The 23,196-nt window shown below is 38.5% G+C and overlaps 1 protein-coding gene and 1 pseudogene across 1 annotated transcript; one reads left to right on the top strand and one right to left on the bottom strand.

The window, feature by feature from the left end:
- Window positions 1-5,544: 5,544 nt before the first annotated feature.
- CDKN2B (cyclin dependent kinase inhibitor 2B) lies at window positions 5,545-12,065 on the bottom strand. The gene is made up of 2 exons (XM_050761167.1): window positions 11,460-12,065; window positions 5,545-8,897 (listed from the first exon to the last, which is right to left on the bottom strand). Exons 1-2 carry the CDS (start codon window positions 11,613-11,615, stop codon window positions 8,637-8,639), a joined length of 417 nt encoding a protein of 138 aa, XP_050617124.1. The 5' UTR covers window positions 11,616-12,065; the 3' UTR covers window positions 5,545-8,636.
- A 560-nt stretch (window positions 12,066-12,625) lies between these two features.
- On the top strand, window positions 12,626-17,202 carry LOC126937618 (ubiquitin-like; annotated as a pseudogene).
- The last annotated feature ends 5,994 nt before the right edge of the window (window positions 17,203-23,196 follow it).

Here is a 23,196-nt window from a genome sequence, read left to right as displayed (position 1 = left end):
GGTAGGAATTTTTCACCTCCATTATAATCTTATGGGACACCATCAATATGTGACTGTGGTTGACTGAAGCATCGTTATCCAGCACATGACTGTGTGTGTGTATACAATTTTATGTATACATACATTATATGTCTACACACATATGTTGGGGGGGGAGAAAGAGAGAGAGAGAGAAAATACTTATTTTAAGGAATTATCTCAGAAGATGGTGGGGGTTGACAAATTGGAGACACAGGGGAGAGTTGATGTTGCAAGTCTTGAATCCAAAGGCAATCTGGAGGCAGAATTTCTTCTTCCTTGAGGGACCTCAGTCATTTCTCTTAAGCTCTTCAACTGCTTGGATGAGGACCACCCATATTATTGAGAATAATCTGCTTTTTAAAGTCCAGTGACTTAAATGTTAATCACATCTAAAAAATACCTCCACAGCAATATTTAGACTGGTGTTTGACTAAAACACTGCGTACCACAGCCTAGCCAAGTTGACATACCAAATTAACCATCATATTATCCCATCGTGCCTGAGGGGTTCTCTGACCCTCAGTTTTCTGAGGATCAAATTTAAATTGAGGGATCTGTTTTTATTTATTGGACCCATATAGCTCAAAGTATAATCATTTTCTCTCCACAGGAACTAGACCTAGAGATAAGGGTAATTGCTTATTTCAGAGGAATGCCATCTGAATAAGAGGATAATTACATAGTAAGCTCTCTGTTCAAAAAATGTAAATGTTAAAATTTGAACATTGAAATTCCATCTTAGTTTCCGCCACTGCTGCTGCCCAATAATTGTTCTCTTTCAGTTGCAGTATGCAGGGGAATTTTAAGTTTAATATTAGTCTCAGCAAAATACAATGATGAAGATGACTCTCTAGCATAACAATGGGTATGTGGTATTCCAAATCCTTTTGGAATTTGGAGTGAGTTTTGGCTATGTGCTCTTCAAAAAATTAATAATGAAGAACCAAGCATGCACTTTCACTTATATTACTTATTTTATCCTCACAGTGGCCTTTCAAAATTGGGATTATTACTCCTGTTTTACAGGTGAAAAGAATGAGGCCTAGAAAGGCTCAAATCTTGAACACTTCACAGCCAGCAAGAGCCAGGGCTGGAATCATCAGGCAGGCCTTTGGGCTACAAGCCTTGTGCCCTTTTTGTTGTCCCAAAGGCCAGGGTCGATAGGGAGTGAGTTATCTGTGGGTCAGTTACACAGACAGAATCACTGAATATTGGAACTTTTTGGGGTTCTCTTCCATTGGCCTAATAACCTGAGTTAATTGAGTTTTTTTAACAGGGGTAAACAATTTGCTGTTTTAGATCAGTGAATTCATTCCATAGGTGGAGATAGGAGAGAAAAATATTAGTGAATATCCCTTGTCTTGTTCTCCTCCTCCCGCAACTTAATGTCCTAGGACACTAGCTTTATCCCTTAGGTAACTCTTCATTATCCAAATTTCATGAGAAACTTTCCTAACATTGCACATGCTCAAAGTCAAAATCCCAAAGTCATAAGAAAAAAGATGCCATAAGCAAGATTAAAAAACAATTATTTGATCATATACGTTAAAAGAGTAATTACTAGACTCTATAATACATAATCCAGTAAAACAACAATTGAATTAAAAAGGGCGAAGGATATAATAGTTTATAGTAGAATATGTGCAAATGGTAAAAAAAATGAAAAGATAATCTTACTCATTAATAAACAAATGTAAACAGAAACAATGACATATAACCACAAGTGTGGCAAAAAGAAAAAAGACTACTTTGACAAAGTTGTCAGGAAACAATCACTCTTACTATTACAACTTGGCATAATTGTTTTGAAAGGCAGCATTACAATATCTATCAAAACTGTATGTGCATATTTGTACCCTCTGACTCAGCTATTCCACTATTTTAAGTATGTAAAGACACACAAATAATGTATGGCAATATATACACACATACATACTATATAATATATAGTTCATATGTATATGTTTATGTATATATCTATATACTTATATACACCCTTCGACTCAGCAATTCTATTCCTATAACTCATGTATGAAACATATATAATACATATGTTTATATACACATACGTACACACATATCTGTAAGTATGGGAAGATGTACACACACGTACACATATATACATACTTATGTATATATGTATTTTATGTATGGATACATATGTATATATGGATAGATTTTACACCCACAGACACATTTAGATGTGTAACTTCAGCTAAAGCAATTTCACTCCTATATAAATTGCTACAGACAACTTGTATAAGTATGCAGAAATGTTTCTTTATAGCTGTGTGTATTAGCAAATAAAGTGCAAGAAAGAGAAAAACAATTGACATGCTTGTGAGGAGACTGTTTTATTTATTTATTTATTTTTTTGTTAGGGCTCATTCATAAAATACAAAACCGTGCAGCCATAAAAAATAATGAAGTACATCTATATGCACTGACAACAGAAGTTGTCAAAGATCTATTGCTAATTAAAGAAAGCAAATGACAGAATAGTATGATCCCATTCATGTTTTCCAAATACACGTGCTGGGGGAGAGATGTTTGCAATTATATGTGCTGCTTATATTTCTGGAAGGATAATTAAATATTTGTAATAGTGGTTACCTTTGGGTAGTAAGAATGAGAGTGGGAAAGTTTCAGATTTTTGCTTACCACTTTTTGCTTTCTGGACTGTTTGAAAGTTTACCATAAAGCAAGAATTATTAAATAACAACCACAGGAATGTTGGGGCTCAAACCTAGAAATTCTAATTTTGTACACCTGGAGCTGATCAGCAAGTCTAAATGTTAAAACATCCCCATGGGTGATTCTGACATGGAGCCAGGGTTGAGAAATAATTTTCTCAAATGGAAGGGGTTTTAAACTTGTTGCCCTCAAATGACTACTGAGGCAAACACCATTCTTACAGACATAAGAAACACTTGGAGCAAATGTGTAATAAAGTGTTATGCTTCCCTAGAAAGGGGACGACCTTAAATCTTTCTGTTTATGGTGGTATTTAAACATATTAGAAACTCCTAATTTTGGAATAGGCTTATTGTGATAAATCTAAATATCAAAGGCAAGATTAGCAAGTAATGGAGGATGATCAAATGTTTTTCGGAAAATATTATAGGTGGCATTTGGGCAGGAGATTCCGAGAATGGCGAAAGGGTACCTCTGTGCCCTAGGAAAAGTGATAGAGCTTAGAAACTCAGAACTCAGATGGAATGAGGAGCCATGCCATATACATCTTTCCAACAGTCACCCTCCAGAAGAAAACTCTGTATTGACAAAAATCTGCTGACTTGTCTGTGGGTTTGTGAACAGAATAAACTGTTTCTTCTTTTATGTTTATGTATTATTGCTTATAACTATATTCTAAAATATATAATAACAAATAATAACAGTACTTGCAGCTTAATGAAAGAAAAAATGCAAGTATCTTATTTATACTAAGAGAGGAGAGAAAACTGAAGAACAATGGATTATCCTTACATATTTGGTTTGGGATTACATTGAGAGCTACCTAAATACCAGAAACTCATTCTTGGTCCTGACTCCTACTCTGTTATCCATAGCTCATACCTACTATCTGGTGCAGAAAGAAGTGGAATGGAATTATCAGGAAGACCCAGTTTTTAGCCAAGACTAAAAGTTTTTAGCTAAGGGGATAGAAGAATTTGTGCACAGATAGAAGGCAGATGGGAATTTGTTTAAAACGGAATGGAGACCCAGAGGTCACATAAGACAGGGTTTAGAGGAAGTAGCCCCAACAACATCATAACACAGAGCACTGATAATGAGATGATAGATAGATTATGCATTTGGGAAGGAGGCCAAATATAAAAAATAAGACATGGTTTATTTACTGTAATTGGTCTTAAAGTTTTGAGTGGAACTCTGTTGTAAAATATTTTCTGTGCCAGAGCTGACTCCTTATACCTACTGGAAGTCTAATGCCAGGGGCTTCTGAGTGGGAAGTGGATTAGTAGGTGTTTGGGGTCCTTTGTAAACTTCGAGTGTAATATGAATAGCTGTGAGGTAGTCAGCGTGTCATCTTAATACATTGTTCTTAGTTCTTTTTCCAGCAAACTCTTTGTTTTACATTTAGTTCACACCGCAAATTAGTAAGTCAGGCTTGGTGCTTTTTGACCCACACATTAATTTACAATTAATGTGCTTAATGTACACTCCGTGCCAGTTACATATTATTAATTAGTGGCACTAGTATTAGTTCAAATTTTCTTTTATTATGTAATTAATAGGGCCTATGTTTGAAAGTTACTGTGTTTCTGTAAAATGAAGTATTTTTTTCCTTATAAAAGGAATGACATTAAAATCTCCTGAGTAGGGAATTTAAGAGGCAAGAAAGGAGTAATTTCATTTGGATAGCTGAAATTGAGAAAAGTTTTATAGAAACTTTTCAGGTATGAAGGATAGTAGTAGAGATGTTACATGAGTTAGCACTCATATATTGAATTAGTTAAGGAACCAATGTGGGAATCTAGGTCTTCTATCTTCCAGTCAAGTCCTAGTTTCACTTTTCTTCATTCCCTCTTCCTTTCCTGTCGTTATGAGTAGAATAGGAAGATACTGAAAGTGTTGAGGCTCAACTGTTGCTCCTTTAAGTAATTTCTAAAATTAAAATTGTCTTATTTTCATATATATGTGATTGTGTATCTAGGTATCTATTTGTAGCTTAGTAGTTGAACACCGTGAATTACACCAACCTAAGCATTATTTTCCAAGTGTTCATCAAATAACTAAACAGTTTCTGTTAATACTGAAAATCTAGTAAACGTGTCAGAATTTGGTTATGATTAGTTGCTGACATAAAACATGAGGGCAGACTTCACTGTACTTTAGAAGATACTGGCTTTCACATTTGCCACAGAAGGGAATTCACATGAGTGCTTCTTCAGATAACGTCTCTAAGTTTTGCATATCGTTAGTTCTACTTGCTCCACTTTTGATAGAGTGTCAATGTATTGAACATTGTAAAAATTATGCCCTATGATTAAAAAAATCCATCTCTGGTAAAGCATAAAAAGAAAATGAGTATATTTTTCACTGTTTAAAATAATTGAGGGAGTAATTAGAGTCAGCAAAAAGAAAAAAAGAACCCTACTGACTTACCACATATCAATGCACACAGTGTGTTTTTAATATTTTCAAAAAAGGGAAGGCAATCTCAATGTAAGTGTAAATGAAATTAGTTTTTGCATATATTTGCTGAAGGTCAGTTACCTAGCTTCATACGATAAATTATTTGGCCCTGGACACAATATTGTGTTTGCCATACTAGGGAAATGAAATATGAAAGTATTCCTAAGTATAGATTTTCCTAGAGGCATTTGGGGTTTTATCAGTCTCGAGCTCTCCTCTTGAAACTGTTTCATTCCTTAGTTATGAAATTACTAATTTTAACCATTTAAGGCACAGGAAATTTTACATAATTTTGATTCAATAGCAAAATACCCTTTAAAAAATTAATCCACTTACGTGAAAAAGACAAAAATGAAGCCAAATGAATGTTATTAAATTTATAAATTTATTTCACTTTCCAGATCTTCTTGGAATAAATGTCAGTAGAATTTGTATAAACCTTGGTAATGTCTTAGACTTAGATACAAACTTAACAGGTATATTTAATTTTCTGTAATTCCACAATGGAGCCAGAAGCAGGACTCATGAAAATAGTAACTATATGTTTTTGCATGTATCCTTCAAAGTGAAATCCTTAACAAATTTAACAGTATATATTAGGCTGCTGATGAAACAGCTAAACCTGTCTGCCAGGTGGCTTCGAATATGGAATTAATTTTTACATGGCATCGATAAGTTACTATTTCAATACAACCATGTGGTAATTGATACCTAATAATGTTTTAGGTTTGTACCCGCCCCCCCCCAAGAAAAAAACCTAACAAAACTAAAAAGCAGTGTAATATAGTACTGTGGGATACACAATAGCATTTTCTTTAGTTTCCCTTAATATCAGGTTGTCATTAGGAAAGATTCCACAAGTTATTTAAACTAGAAATGAAGTAACATGTTTCATATCTATTTCAAGGGATAATTTTTCATGACCCAGTATAATGCAACTAACAAATTTAAACGTCTTGGAATTTAAGATATAGAGGTCATATTAAGGGATTTTATAAATCAAACGGCAGATTTTAAATTATCAACTGACTTCCTTTACATAGAATGTTTTCTAGTAATTGTAAAATACTGTCACTTTAAAAATATTATTCTTGTAACCTCTAATGATTGAGTGCTTAAGTGATAACTAGAAATATATTTTCTGTCTCTGTGCTTCAGTTTGAAAATGGAGGTTCCATAATCTTTGTTCCAAACATTTGGGTTCTTATAGGTGTTTTTTTTGGGGGGTATTCTCCATATTGTTGACATTTTAAAATAGTTTTCAAACAAGCTGTTTATATTCACTAGAAGTTAAAGAAAAGCCTCCTTAGGAACTTACAAGGGAGATCACTGTGTATTTCTGCTTTTTTTTTTTTTTTTAAGTTATCTTCATGTGTATCATTATTGATTCTGGAGGACAAGCTGGTGCAACGGGAAGAAAAGCAAGACAACCATAATCAGCTTTGGAACTAGATGCACTTACTTTGTGCACCCATGGAATGAATATCTTGTGATCTTTGGCAAGTTATTTGATATTTCTTTGCCTCATTGTCCTCATCTGGGAAACAATACCTCTCAGGTTTATGTATTAAATGAACAAATATATTTTAATGCATACCTGGTACAGATTATGTGTCAATAAATATATCCTTTCCCCAATAATATAAGATCTGATTCTCAACTAACTTTCCCCAGTAATATGTTCACTTTGGGAATAGGAATTGGTAGAGAAGTAAAGATTTGTGTATTCAACTCAGATGTACTCCTTCTTATAAGTCTCCACTCTCCAATTACTTTTTTCTGTTCCTTTTTTATCTTTTAAATGTGTATCTAGTGGAATGAGCATTTAGAAGCATAATATATGTATAAATTTTGTGTTTAATTTTCTATGGCATATGTAAGCAGTTTTTATGAATTGCTGGTATTGCTTCTGAGCAATTATTACAAATGTTGAGAGAAGGGAACCCCTGTGAACCTTTAACATTTCTCAGGAGTTAGTGGTAAATCCATGAACATACATTTTTAAACCAAATTACCCACCTCTTGGAGTTCAATCTCTGTTAATTCTTTATGAAAGCAGTGAAGTATCAGTTCCAATGATATAATGATAAAGCAACCCTGGAAATTAAATCCCAAAGCAGTGCACCTTTAGGTTGTTCAGGAGATAGTAGGACATCCCATGAGCCATCACATATTTTCAAGTTTTTATAGTCAATCTATTTTTTCAGCAATCTTTTGGGAAATATGCCAAGACAATTTACTGCATACGTGCATCTATCTTCTAAAAGACATTTGGGATATTTCTTAGTCTGACCTCTGCACCCTGAGACACTCTATAAAGGAAACAATCAGAAAAATTTAACAAAGAAATAAATAGGTTAAGAAGAAAGCAATCTAGGCATTTGCACTGAGTTTGCTACAGCGCCATTGCTACATTTAAGAGCTGTAGTTCTTCCTCACATTTTAACTGAGAGCCACCAGTTATAATGTTACTTAAAATCTCCCCATTAAATAAGACAGTTGCTGAACAACTAAAAAGTACAAAATATCACAAAATCAAAAAGCAGCAAGTCACAAGGCGATTTCCGCATCCTAGCATATGTGTGTGTGTGTGTGTGTGTGTGTGTGTGTGTGTGTATGAAAGAAAACGTTACAGTTAACCGTTAAAATTGCTTTCACTCCATTCCACCACCTCATCCTGTGGAGTCTGCCTCCAGAACGCCGCGGGAATCTCTCAGTGTAGTTAAAGCAAAGGCCAGCACCCTCTGCAAAGGTGCTCTGCGGCGTCGTGATCCAGGGATTTTAGGATCTGTCGTGGCTTGCACATCCTCTCTTACCCCTCTGCTATCTGGTGGAGTTGGGCGCGGGTCTCCAGGGCTTCCAGAGAGTGTCGTTTCGCGTGTTACTTGCCATGCACACAAATTAAAGCGCCGCCGGGCACTTACTGAAGCCCACCTCTGCCCTCGTCCACTTTGTCCTCAGTCTTCAGGTTTTCCTTTTTACCTCTAGGGCCTAACTTGTGGGTTCGCCTTAACTCCTCAGCAGACAGTGGAGTGAACGCATCGACTGCCCCCACCCAAATGCCAATCACTGCCTTCTCCCGCTCGGCGCTGGAGTCATTCCATCGGAAGATTCTTCTGTAGCCACCAGGGCCGGTCAAGGATTTCATATGCACTTTCCCTCAGAAAAACCTCTGGAACGTCACACACTCCTAAATATCCCTGGAAATCTGCGTCTCTGTGTTTGGCTTCATGGTGAGTATCGAGGGCCAGATCCAGACAAAGAAAAAAATGTATGGAAGGTTATTCCCGGTCGGCTCCTCCTTCCTGCGAGTCTCAGACAGGCTTGTAGGCTTACAGGCTTTCCGCCACTCCCCGTTGGCAGCCTTCATCGAATTAGGTGGGTGGGGGTGGGAAATTGGGGAAGAAAATAAAGTCGTTGTGGGCAGCTGGGGAACCGGGCGGCTGGGGAACCTGGCGTCAGTCCCCCGTGGCCGCGCGCAGGTACCCTGCAACGTCACGGTGGCCCCGCTCCTCGGCCAGGTCCACGGGCAGACGACCCCAGGCATCGCGCACGTCCAGCCGCGCCCCAGCCCGGTGCAGCACCACCAGCGTGTCCAGGAAGCCCTCCCGGGCAGCGTCATGCACCGGTCGGGTGAGAGTGGCGGGGTCAGCGCAGTTGGGCTCTGCGCCGTGGAGCAGCAGCAGCTCCGCCACGCGGGCGCTGCCCATCATCATGACCTGCCAGAGAGAGCAGAGTGGTCAGAGCCAGGGTGGGGGCAGGTATGGGAGATGCCGGCAGGGGCAAGGCAGGTGGAGCCATTTAAAGAAACACCTATTTGTGAAGTATTCACCCAGTGCAGAGGTGTTCAGGTCTCTGGTGTCTGGTGTTTCTTCATTTGCTGATGCAATCCGCTTTCCCACCCCACCTTCAGGTTATACTCCACTCAGTACAAATTAAATGCCATTTTATTCTCTAAACGTGTAGAGACAAGAAAGTTGATGGTAAAGTGATGATCGTCATTGTGGAAAAACAAATCTTGATTTCCATCGGAACATGGGAATCTATTTTGTTAAGTGATTTATGGGCAGAGTTAAATTTATTTGGCTTTTAAAGTTTTAAATTATTTGCCTTCCTGACCCCTCCTCCATAATCCAGGTCCAAAAATGTTTATTAGGTACTCAACTACTGTTTGTTAGAAGTTGGGAGTAATGGTTTAGGGGAGAAAATAAACAATTAAGTTTCTTTTTTCTTCCTTTCTTTTTAAAATTTATTTAGTTCTCATAGCAAATCCCGTGTGGAAGGCTTTTGTTTGTCATGTGTCTGTGCTCATAACTGGATTGTACTGTGATAATTTGAGCAAAAGTTGGAGATTAGAAGGGAAAAGTAAATTAAATCATGCAAAATCTTATAAAATTACAAGAATAAATGATTTTTCCTTAATAAACAGTTCATCATTTTTATTTTAGAGTGTAATATTTTTAATGTAACATAAAACTAACTATATATACTACAGGATTTTATAATAGCTAAGATTTAAAAACGTTACACAGTAAATATTTTGCTATATAAAAAGAGCTTGGGCCAGGCACAGTGGCTTATGCTTGTAATTCCAGCACTTTGGGAGGCCAAAGTGGGCAGATCACCTGACGTCAGGAGTTCGAGACCAGCCTGCCCAATATGGTGAAATCCCGTCTGTACTACAATAAATAAATAAATAAATAAGCTGGGCATGGTGGGGCGTGCCTGAAGTCCCAGCAACTCAGGAGGCTGAGGCAGGAGAATCACTTGCACCCTGAAAGCAGAGGTTGCAATGAGCTGAGATCACACCAGTGCACTCCAGCCTGGCTGACAAAATGAGGCCTCGTCTCAAATAAATAAATAAATAAATAAATAGAGCTTGGATGTTAGCAATCAGGATGATGCATAACTTAGAAAAAAATGATGTTTTGCAGGAGTAATCCTGTAGCAGCCCTTTGTGAACATGAACATTATGAAAACATTTGCTGTCATATTTTAAGTTAATTATAAGACAATTTTTGGTAACAAATGTCTAATATTGAGTTATTTGTTATGGGTTTATGTACTTTAAAATATACCATTTAATTGAAAGGCAGTATACTTCTCATGTTTTGTCAGCTTGTTTCATTAATATTAGAAATGTTCATTTCATCTCTTGAAAACCATAAGTTATATCTACTAGTGATGTAAGGATAGTTTACATAGAAAAAAGAGGGGAAAATAGCTGTTCTTAGTATTTCAGAAAATGGTGAATTACATATATAACTTGTTTTTATAATTATTAATAGAATTTTAAGTTTTTAAGAAGCACATTACAATAGTTTTGCTCCTTTAAAAATCCTTTATTTGTTATACCACTATTCTAAGAATTGAAAAGAAATGAACACTTCTTTAAAATCTACACTATTAACAAGATTCCTGAATATTAGCTTAGTTTTGGAGGGTGATAGTGAGGTGAATACTGAATATGGCCAATAGCCAACAGTAAAGTACAAAAGCATTGTCCTAGATTGTAAAATAAATTAAAAATATCAGTACTAATTAAAGCAGGATTCGTAAACATTGAATAAGTGTATTTTAACGATGAAGATAAGGATGCATTATTTATGAAGATCCTTTGCCATTCAAAAAGGACCTAACAGTTGCTGCAGGAATATTTTTGTAATCTGGGCACTGAGTATGATAATTAAAGAATGAGAAACCTATAGAACTATATATTTTTTCTCTTATGCATCACTTATAAGACACTGCTAACATAAAAGGAACTAAGTGCTGTGGCTGAGGATTCCGGTCTCATTCCTTTGAATTCAATTAGCCTCCATGAGAAAACAATACAACAGATTTCATATAGTAGCTTAAAAGTTTACACTGATTTTTTTCCATGTACTATGATTTTGTAGAATTCCTTAAATCCAATCCAGAATGTGTAACTTATAGTTTACTTATCTTTATCGTTGAAAGCAAACAGACAAGATAATCGTCCTCCCTAAATAACCTTTCCTTTTCGCCTTTTCTCCCCAATTCAATCTATTCCTTGCATCTCTGATGATGAGATGGCAGAACAAAAACCACTAAAAAAGCTTAAACAGTGGATTTTTCAATGTCTCTCTTTAGAATTTTTGCTGGATAAAAGCTTGTTTTACGCCTGGGCTGCACACCTCCGGCCAAGGGAGACTGCTATACAAATCTACATCGGCGATCTTGATTCCAGCCCCGACCCGCCGAGGCCGCGCCCCGCGTTCGCGCGCCCCCTGCCGGCGAGGCCCTGGGGCCCCAGCTACCTGGATCGCGCGCCTCCCGAAGCGGTTGACTCCGTTGGGATCCGCGCCGGCTTCCAGGAGCTGTCGCACCTTCTCCACTAGTCCCCGCGCCGCGGCGCTGGTCAGGCCCTCATCGCTGCCGCCTCCACTGGGCATGCCCTTGTTCTCCTCGCGCATTCCGCAGTCCCCAGACGCGCAGAGGCCCGGATAATCCACCGTTGGCCGTAAACTTAACGACACTCCTCCCTTCTTTCCCACGCTGCTCCGGCGCACTCTCTCCTTCCTAGAAGAGCTGGGCTCAGCTTCATTACCCTCCCGCCGTCCTTCTGCGGCTTAGGGCCCCGTGCAATGGTCGAGCCGCCGGTAGTTAGCTCCGGGCTTTTCCTGGCGCTCAAGAACTAGCGGGCGCTCCTGGATTGCTTCTGGGGAAAAGCGCCTAGCGCGGCCGCAGCTGAGCTCAAAGCGGCTCTGGCCGCAGGGTGCGGACGCGTCGCGGAGTCCTCACTACCCCGCCTCGCTCTGGCAGAGTGGGGAGCCAGCCGGCAAAGAATTCCGTTTTCAGCTGGGCCAAGGGGCCGGCCTCTCCCCACCCCCTTAGGCTCCGCCCCCTGTCCGCTGTGCTCGCCGGGAGGCCAGGCCCCGGCCGACGCGTCACGAGGGAGGGGAAGCCTGCCCAAAGGTGCTGAGACGCATGCGCCAGAGACTGGGCCAGGGAGCCGCCAGGAATGCCGGCTGGACTGCTCGCTGGATGTCCGGTAAAGCCAAGGCTAATATTTTGGGAATGTTGACCCACTACCCTCAGCTCCTAATCCCCAGTAGGCGGAGCAGAGGATTTCTGTTCCTTCAGCCTTATGCCAGTTGGTTTCACTGTGGAGACGTTAGTGGCTCCCTTGTGGCCGAGAGAAAGGCATTGAAAATAACTCTGTCTTTCTTAAGATGTCTGAGAGCGACAGCTCTGCACCTGTCATACAAGTTAAATTCATCCCTAGGCAGTACTTGAACTTCACAAGTTTCATATCTTGTGTCAACCTTAGCGGTTTTCTCTTGGATGTGTCTTTCTATTTGAATTTGTCAACCATAAAAATAGAGAAAAATCCCGAGAATCATGTTTTGCATGTGCTTTTTAATTCTTTCCATGTTTGCATTATACAACCTCTCTCTTTTAAGGGATACAACCCTTAAGAGAGAGAGAGAGAGAGAGAGAAAACTAGTTCGAGATTGAGAGTGGCAACCTAGCACACAAGACAAAAAAAAATTGTGCTTTAAGAATCTGAGATCCCAGTTTCATCATATTTGCACAGTAAATCTTTGCACTCTTACCTATTTAAACCCACTTTGTCAAGTATTTTATTTTTATTTATCATGAGTAATAAAGGAAATTTATGCAGTAATAATGAAACATAAGAGAGGGGTGTGGTGCTGGGCTTGTCATTAAACAGGCTGAACCTGTCATTAAATTCTCTTCTGAAGATTTAAATGCCAAGTGCTTTTATTTTCTTTCTAATCTTCCTGGGTGAGTTTGAATCAACATTTATTACTTTAAATATTTAAAACATTTCAGCGGATGCTACATTGGATAGGAAGAGAACCACAAGTTATGGATTTGTTGCCTAAAAACTTTGGTGAGGAACTACATAAGTGGACCTCTCCTAAAAGTGAACAATTTTTATTTACAGAATCATTTTGGTTCGGAGTGCTGAGGAAGAAAAAGTCTTAACAGGAGGGCAATTGCTTGCTTATTGCAAAATGAGAGTCTTCACGTTTTTTTTTTTTTTTTTTGGGAAACCTTAGCTCTGACTCCTCATTACCCCAAATCCCTGTAGAATTTTAAAACGCTCTTTATTTTAAAGGCAATGGGGCCCATGGAAGTGGTGGTTAGGGCTGAAAATCTACTGATAGAGCCTCAACAGAGCTGAAATCCACCTGGACAGGGAAGGGAACCGGGTAGCATTAGTAACAACTTCTTTCTCTTTCCCATCCAACCACCATTTCCTAGTCTTCGGTTTCTTAATTTCTTTACCTTTTACTCTTACGCTTTTGCTTTGACCTTTGAGTTTCTCTGAAACCTATCAAAAAAGTTAGGACAAGATAGTCTGAGCCAATTCCTGAGCCATTTTCTTAGGTAGTAAATGTCTCTGAAAAATGAAAACTGTTTGGAGTTGATAAGGAAAGGGAAGATGATGTTTTTCTTTGAGGGGGACATAAAGAATGGTGATAGGGAAAGAATCAATGAGTAAGTAGAATGACTGAGAATCTTCCACGAAGCAGACGTGTGAGCTTTGCGAAGCAAGTTGACTGAATGCACAACAACCTTGGGTAGGGAGAATGTTGCCGGGGGCATTCGCGCTTACTAGCACCACGGACAGCGCTTTGCTTATACTCATGCCTGGGTGGTCCTGACCAGCTCCAGACAGAATTCTAAAGCTTCACACTTGATCTTCCAAAGCCCCTTTTCTCTCATCAAGTAGAAAGAACATTATGGGAGCTCAATGGATTTCTTTGAAAAACCAACCTGCTCAACCTGGTTTTCAAATATGATTGGATTTTATCTAATATTCTCTGTATAAAGAATATTATATAGTCTATATTTAGAAAAAGAGAAGAGAAATCAAACTTATTGTGTACTCTGTACCAAGTGCTTTACAACTGTTGTTTCATTTAACACTCATAGAACTCCTCTGTGGCATGTGTCCATATTTCAATTTTACAGACAACCCTAAAGGATCAGAGAAGTTGAGTGACTTGTATACTAGCTAATCATGTTTGGAGGTGGGTATAACTTGTGCGACTTCAGAGTCTTTTTATCCTTTATACTACATAGTGTGTTTTTAGCAGCTGTCATGGTAGGCTTAACTGGAAAAATGTAATAAACTGGCTTATAATTATTTTTCAGTCTACACTGTGTTTTCCAGATGGCTCACTTCACAGCACACCCTTAACAGACTTCAAAGATGACATTTCACATGTAATACAATAGCACATTTGTCTTGGACAATAGAGTGAGATTATGAAACATTCTACCTCTCTTCCTCTCTTTGAAACCCAGCTGTCTCTAGGGTGAAACACAATCTGTTGTTAATGCTTTAAACACATTTAAAAGGTGAAGTGGATGGGAACATAGTGGGCAGCTGAAACTTGGAATTGTCAGAGTCATGTCTTTTAATAGGTGCATAATTTATAATGAGAAGAAAGAGAAAGTTAATGGCAAATTGGCATGGAATTTTGGAGGTCAGTGGAAGGGAATGATTAGTATCCATTCCAATGTTGCACATAACTCAGATCACTAGTAATAATATTTTTATATTCTAGTTGGTGAAATTGTCTGTATATGACCTTGCTATAAAAGTATGAATAGATCCGCTATCCTCTTTTTCCTCAACAAGGTGGCTGAGCTGCAGACGCAGATATGCAGCTCTTTGTGGAGACCCTCACAGGCAAGACCATCATCCTTGAGGTCGAGCCCAGTTACACCACTGAGAATTTCAAAGCCAAAATTCAAGACAAAGAGGGTATCCCACCTGACCAGCAGCGTCTGATATTTGCTGGCAAGCAGCTGGAGGATGGCTGCACTCTCTCAGACTACAACATCCAAAAACAGTCCATCATGCACCTGGTTCTGCACCTGCAAGGTGGCATTACTGAGTCTTCCCTCTGCCAGCTCACCTAGAAATACAGCTGCAACAAGATGATCTGCCACAAGTGCTATGCTCGCCTGCACCCCTGTGCTGTCAACTGCCGCAAGAAGTGTGGCCACACCAACAGCCTGTGCCCCAAGAAGGTCAAATAAAGCTCTTCCTTCCTCGGAGGGCAGCCTCCTGCCCAGGCCCCATGGCCCTGGAGCCTTAATAAAGTGTCCCTTTCATTGACTAGAAAAAAAATGTATGAATAGAACTAGTTGACTGGCCAAGAGAAACAGCAACCTAACCTTGCCCTCATTTATGCACACTTTTGCATATGGTTAGGTCTAAGATAGTGTTTATAAGTGAGAAGAGAAGAAAATTCATAGTCTCTTTTGGGGCTTTTTCAAGTTTTTTATGACACACCTTCCCATCAGGAGGTTTGATTTTCTCCATTTTATGAGTTGGAATTTATTGCCCCATGATCCACAGTATATCCACTTCTGTATTCCCATGTGTTTTTCAAGATTAATTAAATGGTGGACTTGTTCATCATTTTAGCATCTGTATTAGTTTGCTAGGGCTGCCATAACAAAATATCACAGACTGAGTAGCTTAAACAACAAATATTTATTTTCTCAGAGTTTTAACTTCTCCTGAGGCCTCTCTTCTTGACTTGCAGATGGCCATCCTGCTACTGCCTCTTCACATAGTCATCCCTCTGTGCACACATGCCCCTGGATCTCTTCTGTGTGTCCAAATTTCCTCCTCTTTTGAGGACACCAGTCAGATTGGATTAGGGCCCACCCCAGTGGCCTTATTTAACTTAGTCACTTTAAGGGCTCTATTTCCAAATACAGTCAAATTGTGAGGTATTGGAGTTAGGACTTTAACATAAGAATTTTGAGGAGACAGAATTTACCCATAACAACAGCATCTTAATTTTTACACATTTTACTTTTCATTTCTTTTAAAACTGTTATTAATAATTTATTCATTTGAATAAGGATTAAAATAAGGCTAGGACATTGAAATTGGTTGAAATAGCTACCAGTCTCTTGTATCTCTCTGTCTCTTTTTCTTAATAAGGGACAGATTTTACCTTGTCGACCAGGCTGGAGTGCAGTAATGTGAGCAAGGGTCACTGCTGCCTCGAACTGCTGGGCTTAAGGGATCCTCCTGCCTCAGCCTCCAGAGTATCTGGGACTACAGGTGTTGGCCACCATGACTGGCTGATATTTTTACTTTTTTGTAGAGATGAAGTCTTGCCATCTGGCCCAGGCTGGTCTCGAACTCCTGGGCTCACACAGTTCTTTCACCTCAGCCTCCCAAAGTGCTGGATTACAAGCGTGAACCACTGCAGCTGGCCTCTTGTTTCCTTTAATCTACAGTTTCCCCCTTTTTTCCTTTCAATTTATCTATTGCGGAAATCAGCTTTATCTGTAGTTTTCTAAAGCTTGTATTTTACTAAATGCTTCTTTATAATGACACTTAACATTTTTCTTTGTCATTTGTATTTCTCATATTTTATTATTTAGGCCTAGAGTCTGTATGTGATTCAGGTTTGCTATTTGGGCAAAAGTATTTAATAAGTGGTGTTATGTACTTTCACCAAGAGACACATAATATGGTTGTCTCTTTCTATGATTCTAGCAGCCATGGATAATTATTTCATAGCTTATTATTTTCTTGGGGGTGGTAAAATGGTGATATTCTAATTTTACTATCCCTTCATTTACGAGCTGGAATGTCTTTTTAAATTTTCTATTTATTTATTTATTTATTATTATTTGAGACAGAGTCTCGTGCAGTCACCCAGGCTGGAGTGCAGTGGTGTGATCATAGCTCACTGTAACTTGCAACTCCCAGGATCAAGTGATTCTCCCACCTCAGCTTCCCCAATAGCTAGTACTACAGGCACACACCACCTGGCTAATTTTTAAATTTTTTTGTAGAGACGAGGGTCTTGCTTTTTTGTGCAGGCTGGTCTCAAACTCCTGGGCTCAAGTAATCCTCCTGCTTCAGCCTCCCAAAGTGTTGGGATTACAGACATAAGCCAGTGTACCTGGCCTGGAATATTTCTATATAGAAAGTTCTCTTCATTATCTACTTGATTGCCTTCAGGCATATGTAAGAAAAACAGGATAAGCCACTAGATTTTGAAATGCATTTATAAATTTTCAAAATAATGAGTTGAGTCTCTAGCATCTTTCAAAGGTGACTAATGATTTTAACATTACTATAAACCTATAGATTTAAACATAATTGTTGTGTTTCAACCCATTATAGTTATTACTCCTGTTGATGATCAAGCTCTGTCTTTGGCCAGTGGGAGCCTCTGCAAATTGATTTCTGAATCTTTTTGACATGGAACTATTAGTCTTTGACAAAATCTTTGATTTCTGATATGACAATCTATTCCAGTTTTATCTTATACACTTCCAGTCCTATATATAATATTAACTATTTTTCAAAGAATTGCTGGTTTTATTTTTAGTGGGAAATGGCATTTAAAATAAGGAAGTCAGCCAGGCGCGATGGCTCACACCTGTAATCCCAGCACTTTGGGAGGCCGAGGAGGGCAGATCACAAGGTCAGGAGTTCAAGACCAGCCTGGCCAATATGGTGAAACCCTGTCTCTACTAAAAACAAACAAAATTAGCTGGGCGTGGTGGCACATGCCTGTAGTCCCAGCTACTCAGGAGGCTGAAGCAGAAAAAAGTAAATAAAATAAGGAAGTCTGCCTATATGGGTTATCCACTTCTTTTTTAGGGCTCAGCCTACCCCTTTCACACAAACCCAACTGAATTCAGACTCTCTATGTGCTAGGCAAGTTTGAGCTTTTTCAGGTGTATACACGGGGTTTACTGAACTCTGGCATAGAATAGTTTATTTCTTCATTTTATCAAGTTTTGTCCTATCATTGAAATTCATTCTTGAATAAAGTTATTATATATAGTTCAGTTACAGCAGAGATCCCATTTTGAAAAATTATGTCAACATTGGGTTGTGTACGTTGTCACATCAGTAATGTACAGTTCTTATTTGCCAGAAATTTTTGTATGAACATATTGAAGTTATTAAGTTAATGAATTCTGCCAAGGTATTGATATATATTTGTTTATTATAAGCGTTTAAAAACAAAGGGAACCTTTTAAAGTTGAAGATGATTTAATAGGCCGTTGCATGCAAAGATGTGTTGCATTAGTAACCAAACTTAAGCTACTGCTGAAACAACTTTATGCTTGAGTTACATATGTTGATGGCAGCCAATAATTATTTGTGAAATTTCTGTATCCAGACTCTCTTCTGCTCTACTTTTAATGGATCTAGTGTTAATGTTAGAATCTAGTGCATTTCACAACTGTTGCTATTATAGATAGAATATCAGGAGGGATAGTGAGGTATTGAGTTAGATGCAAACATTTTCTAAAAGTATCTCATGCCTGTAATCCCAGCACTTTGGGAGGCTGAGGCAGGTGGATCACCTGAGGTCAGGAGTTTGAGACCAGTCTGACCAACATGGTGAAACCCCGTCTCTACTAAAAATACAAAAATTAGCTGGGGGTGGGGGCAGGCAGCTGTAATCCCAGCTACCCAGGAGGCCGAGGCAGGAGAATTGCTTGAACCCAGGAGGCAGAAGTTGAGTTTTTCCCACAGCTTTGGATCCTGATGACTTTTTTTTTATTGTTACTTTCAACTTCCTTGCCTTGACTGAAGCCATACTTACATATTACTGATAACATATGCCATGGGCCGGGCATGGTGGCTCACGCCTGTAATCCCAGCACTTTGGGAGGCCGAGGCGAGCGGATCACCTGAGGTCAGCCGTTCAGACCAACCTGGCCAACATGGTGAAACCCTGTCTCTACTAAAAACACAAAAATTAGCTGGGCTTGGTGATGGATGCCTGTAATCCCAGCTATTCAGGAGGCTGAGGGAGGAGAATTGCTTGAACCTGGGAGGCAGAGGTTGCAGTGAGCCAAGATCAGGCCACTGCACTCCAGTCTGGGTGACAGAGCAAGACTTCATCTAAAAACAAACAAACAAAAACATAATCCATGTATGTGATGTAAAGAGCACCAACATGTTTATATCCTCCTATTTCAATCTACTTTTACTTCATCTACATTTTTAGCAATAATGTGAACATGAAATCTTAAATAATTAGCTATCTGTAATATATTTACTCATCCACTCAAAATATTGAGCCCCCCAATAAACATCATACACTATATTCTAGGTACAGGTGATAAACAATTCAGAGAGTATTAATTTCAAAACATGGTAAGTGCCATGAAATAAAAATCCTGGATGCTATGTAAATGGATAGTGAGAGAGCTGATCTGGTCTGGTAGTTGAAGGACTCGAGATATTTGAGTTGAGGTCTGCAGTAGTATAGAAAATTAGCTAATCAAAAGACAGGCAGTCTTTCCAAGGAAGGGCATATGAGTCAGAAGAAACTGCATATGGCAAGCTCTGAGGTGGGATAAAACATGGACACATTGAAGGAATTGTGACTGGAGCATAGGGATGGAGGAAAATATTGTAGCTAGCTGAGAAATAAGCATGGAAAAATGTTGTAGAGTTGTATAGGCCATGTTAAGGACTTTTGTCTTTATCTTAGGGAGAAGCCATTGATGTGTTTATGAAGACACTTGATGTGATCAGATTTTCAGTTAAATTTAAAAAATACTTGGAATGCATTTTGGAGAATGGTTTGGGGGAGAGGCAAGAGTGGATTCTGTGAGCCAGTATTTCAGAGGATGTGTTATGGTAGCTTGGACTAAAGTGCCTAAGCCAAGATGGAGAGAAGTAGACTGCTTTAAGACATATTTGAAGAATAACATCAGCAGCGCTTAGCAATGAACTGGAGATGGAAGATGAGGGAAGGGAAGGTGTTAGGCAGATTTTTACAATGAGAGAGGTTGGTGATCATAGCCATCAAGATAGGGAATGCTGGATAAGAATGTAGTTTAAGGTGAAGATTATGAGTTCAGGTTCAGCAAAACTGAACTTGAGACATGGTGAACGATATATCAAGGTGCAGATATCCAATGGAAGTTAGAGAGAGTGGTCTAGAGCTCAGGGAGGAGTGTGTATCCCTAATTTAGACTAATTTACACTAACAGATATAGTAATGCAATTTTCTTTATACTGAAATGCAGATATTTGAGTATAGAAAATGAGCAGACATTTGAATATAGAACAAAGATTTATTTTTTTCAGAAAAAGAATAGTAGAGTGTAAGCAATAATATTTAATCCTAGGAATTAATTTCAAACCCTTTTTTGTTAACTTTTATTTTAAGTTCAGGGGTACATGTGCAGGTTTGTTACGTAGGTTAAACTTCTGTCATGGGAGTTTGTTGCACAGATTGTTTCATCACCCAGGTATTAAGCCTAGTACTCATTAGTTATTTTTCCTGATGTTATCCCTTCTCCCACCTTACACCTTCCAATAGGCCCCAGTGTGTGTTGTTCCCCTCTGTGTGTCCATGTGTTCTCATCATTTATCTCCCACTTATAAGTGAGAACATGTGGTATTTGGTTTTCTGTTCCTGCATTAGTTTGCTAAGGATAATGGCTTCCAGCTCCATCCATGTCCCTGCAAAAAGACATGCTCTTCTTCTTTTTTTATGACTGCATAGTATTCCATGGTGTATATGTACCACATTTTCTTTATCCAGTCTATTATTGATGGCATTTATGTTGATTCAATTTTTTTGGCTATTGTGAATACTATTGCAATGAATATACACATACAAGTGTCTTCATAATAGAATGATTTATATTCCTTTGGGTATATACCCAGTAATGGGATTGCTGGGTTGAATGGTATTTCTGTCTTTAGGTCTTTGAGGAATCATCACACCATCCTCCACAATGGCTGAACCAATTTATACTCAAGAGTGTCTAAGTGTTCCTTTTTCTCCACTACCTCAACAGCATCTGTTATTTTTTTGACTTTTTAATAATAGCCATTCTGACTTATGTGAGGTAGTATATCATTGTGGTTTTGATTTGCATTTTTCTAATGATCAGTGATGTTGAGCTTTTCTTCCTATGATTGTTAGCCACATGTATGTCTTCTTTTGAACAGTGTCTGTTCCTGTCCTTTGCCTATTTTTTACTATGGGTGTTTTATTCTTATAAATTTAAGGTCTTTATAGATGCTAGATATTAGACCTTTGTCAGATGCATAGTTTAAACAATTTCTCTCCCATTCTGTAGGTTGTCTGTTTACTCTGTTGATAATTTCTCTTACTGTGCAGAAGATTTTTAGTTTAATTAAATTCCATTTGTCAATTTTTGCTTTTGATGCGATTGTTCGTTGTGTCTTCCTCATGAAATCTTTGCCTCTGCCTATATTCTGAATGGTATTCCCTAGATTGTCTTCCAGGGTTTTGATAGTTTTGGGTTTTACATTTAAGTCTTTACTCTATCTTGAGTTAATTTTTGTATATGTGTAAGGAAGGGGTCCAGATTTAATCTTCTGTATATAGCTAGCCAGTTATCTCAGCACCATTTATTGAATAGGGAATCTGTTCTCCATTGCTTGTTTTTGTCAGGCTTGTTGAAGATCAGATAGTTGGAGGTGTGTGGTCTTATTTCTGGGTTCTCTATTGTGTTCCATCAGTCTGTGTCTGTTTTTTTTTTTTTAATTTTTAAAATTTATTTATTTATATTTATTTATTTATTTATTTTTACCAGTGCCATGTTGTTTTGGTTGCTGTAGCCCTGTAGTATAGTTTGAAGTCAGGTAATGTGATGCCTCCAGCTTTGTTCTTTCTGCTTAGGATTACCTTGGACAATTAGGGCTCTTTTTTGGTTCCATATGAATTTTAAAATAGTTTTTTCTAGTTCTATGAAAAGGTTCAATGGTAGTTTTGTAGGTATAGCATTGACTCTATAAATTGCTTTGGCCAATATGGTCATTTTCACAATACTGTTTCTTCCTATACATGAGCATGGAATGCTTTTCCATTTGTTTATGTTATCTCTGATTTCCTTGAGCAGTAGTTTATAGTTCTCCTTGTAGAGATTTTTCACTTCCTGGTTAGCTGTATTCCTAGGCATTTTATTCTTTTTCTGGCAATTTTGAATGGGGATTTGCTCCTAATTTGGCTCTGGGCTTGACTGTTGTTAGCGCATTGCAATGCTAGTAATTTTTGCATATTGATTTTGTATCCTGAGACTTTGCTGAAGTTGTTTATCAGCTTAAGAAGCTTTTGGGCTGAGACAATGGGGTCTTCTAGATGTAGGATCATGTGATCTGCAAACAAAGATAGTTTGACTTCCTCTCTTCCTATTTGGATGCCCTTTATTTCTTTCTCTTGCCTGATTGCTCTGGCCAGAATATTCAATGCTATGTTGAATAGAAGTGGTGACAGAGGGCATCCTTGTCTTGTGCCAGTTTTCAAGGGGAATGCTTCCAGCTCTTGCCCATTCAGTATGATGTTGGCTGTGGGCTTGTCATAGATGGCTCTTATTATTTTGAGGTATGTTCCTTCAATACCTAGTTTATTAAAAGTTTTTTAACATGAATGGACGTTGAACTTTATTGAGGGCCTTTTCTGCATCTATTGAAGTAATCATGTGGTTTTTGTTTTAGTTCTGTTTATGTGATGAATCATATACATTGATTTGCATATACTGAGTCAATTTTGCATCTCAGGGATAAAGCCTACTTGATTGTGGTGGATAAGGTTTTTCAGGTGTTGCTGGATTCAGTTTGCCAGTATTTTGTTGAGGGTTTTTGCATCAGTGTTCATCAAGGATATTGGCTTGAAGTATTCCTTTTTTGTTGTATCTCTGTTAGGTTTCAGTATAAGGATGATACTGGCCTCATAGAATAAATTAGGGAGGAGTCCCTCCTCCTCATTTTTTTGAAATAGTTCAGTAGGAATGGTGCCAGTTCTTCCTTATACATCTGGTAGAATTCAGCTGTGAATACCTGTGGTCCTGGGTTTTTTTTGGTTGGTAGGCTATTAATTACTGCCTCAGTTTCAGAGCTTCTTATTGGTCTGTTCAGTGATTCGATTTCTCCCTGGTTTAGTCTTTGGAGGGTGTAGTTTCCAGGAATTTGTCAATTTCTTCTAGATATTCTAGTTTATGCGCATAGAGGTGTTCATGATATTT

Source organism: Macaca thibetana, chromosome 15 (genome assembly GCF_024542745.1).
Source record: "Macaca thibetana thibetana isolate TM-01 chromosome 15, ASM2454274v1, whole genome shotgun sequence".
NCBI lineage: Eukaryota > Metazoa > Chordata > Mammalia > Primates > Cercopithecidae > Macaca > Macaca thibetana.
Note: the sequence above shows the minus strand (reverse complement) of the source record. Positions and strands in the feature narration are given on the sequence as shown.

What these genes read in the sequence shown, in the direction of transcription:
- CDKN2B (XM_050761167.1), bottom strand. Translation starts at nt 11,615, where the DNA reads ATGCGCGAGGAGAACAAGGGCATGCCCAGTGGAGGCGGCAGCGATGAG. An exon ending in TCGGGAGGCGCGCGATCCAG is followed by an intron (nt 8,898 to 11,459) that starts GTAGCTGGGGCC and finishes TCTCTCTGGCAG; the next exon opens with GTCATGATGATGGGCAGCGC.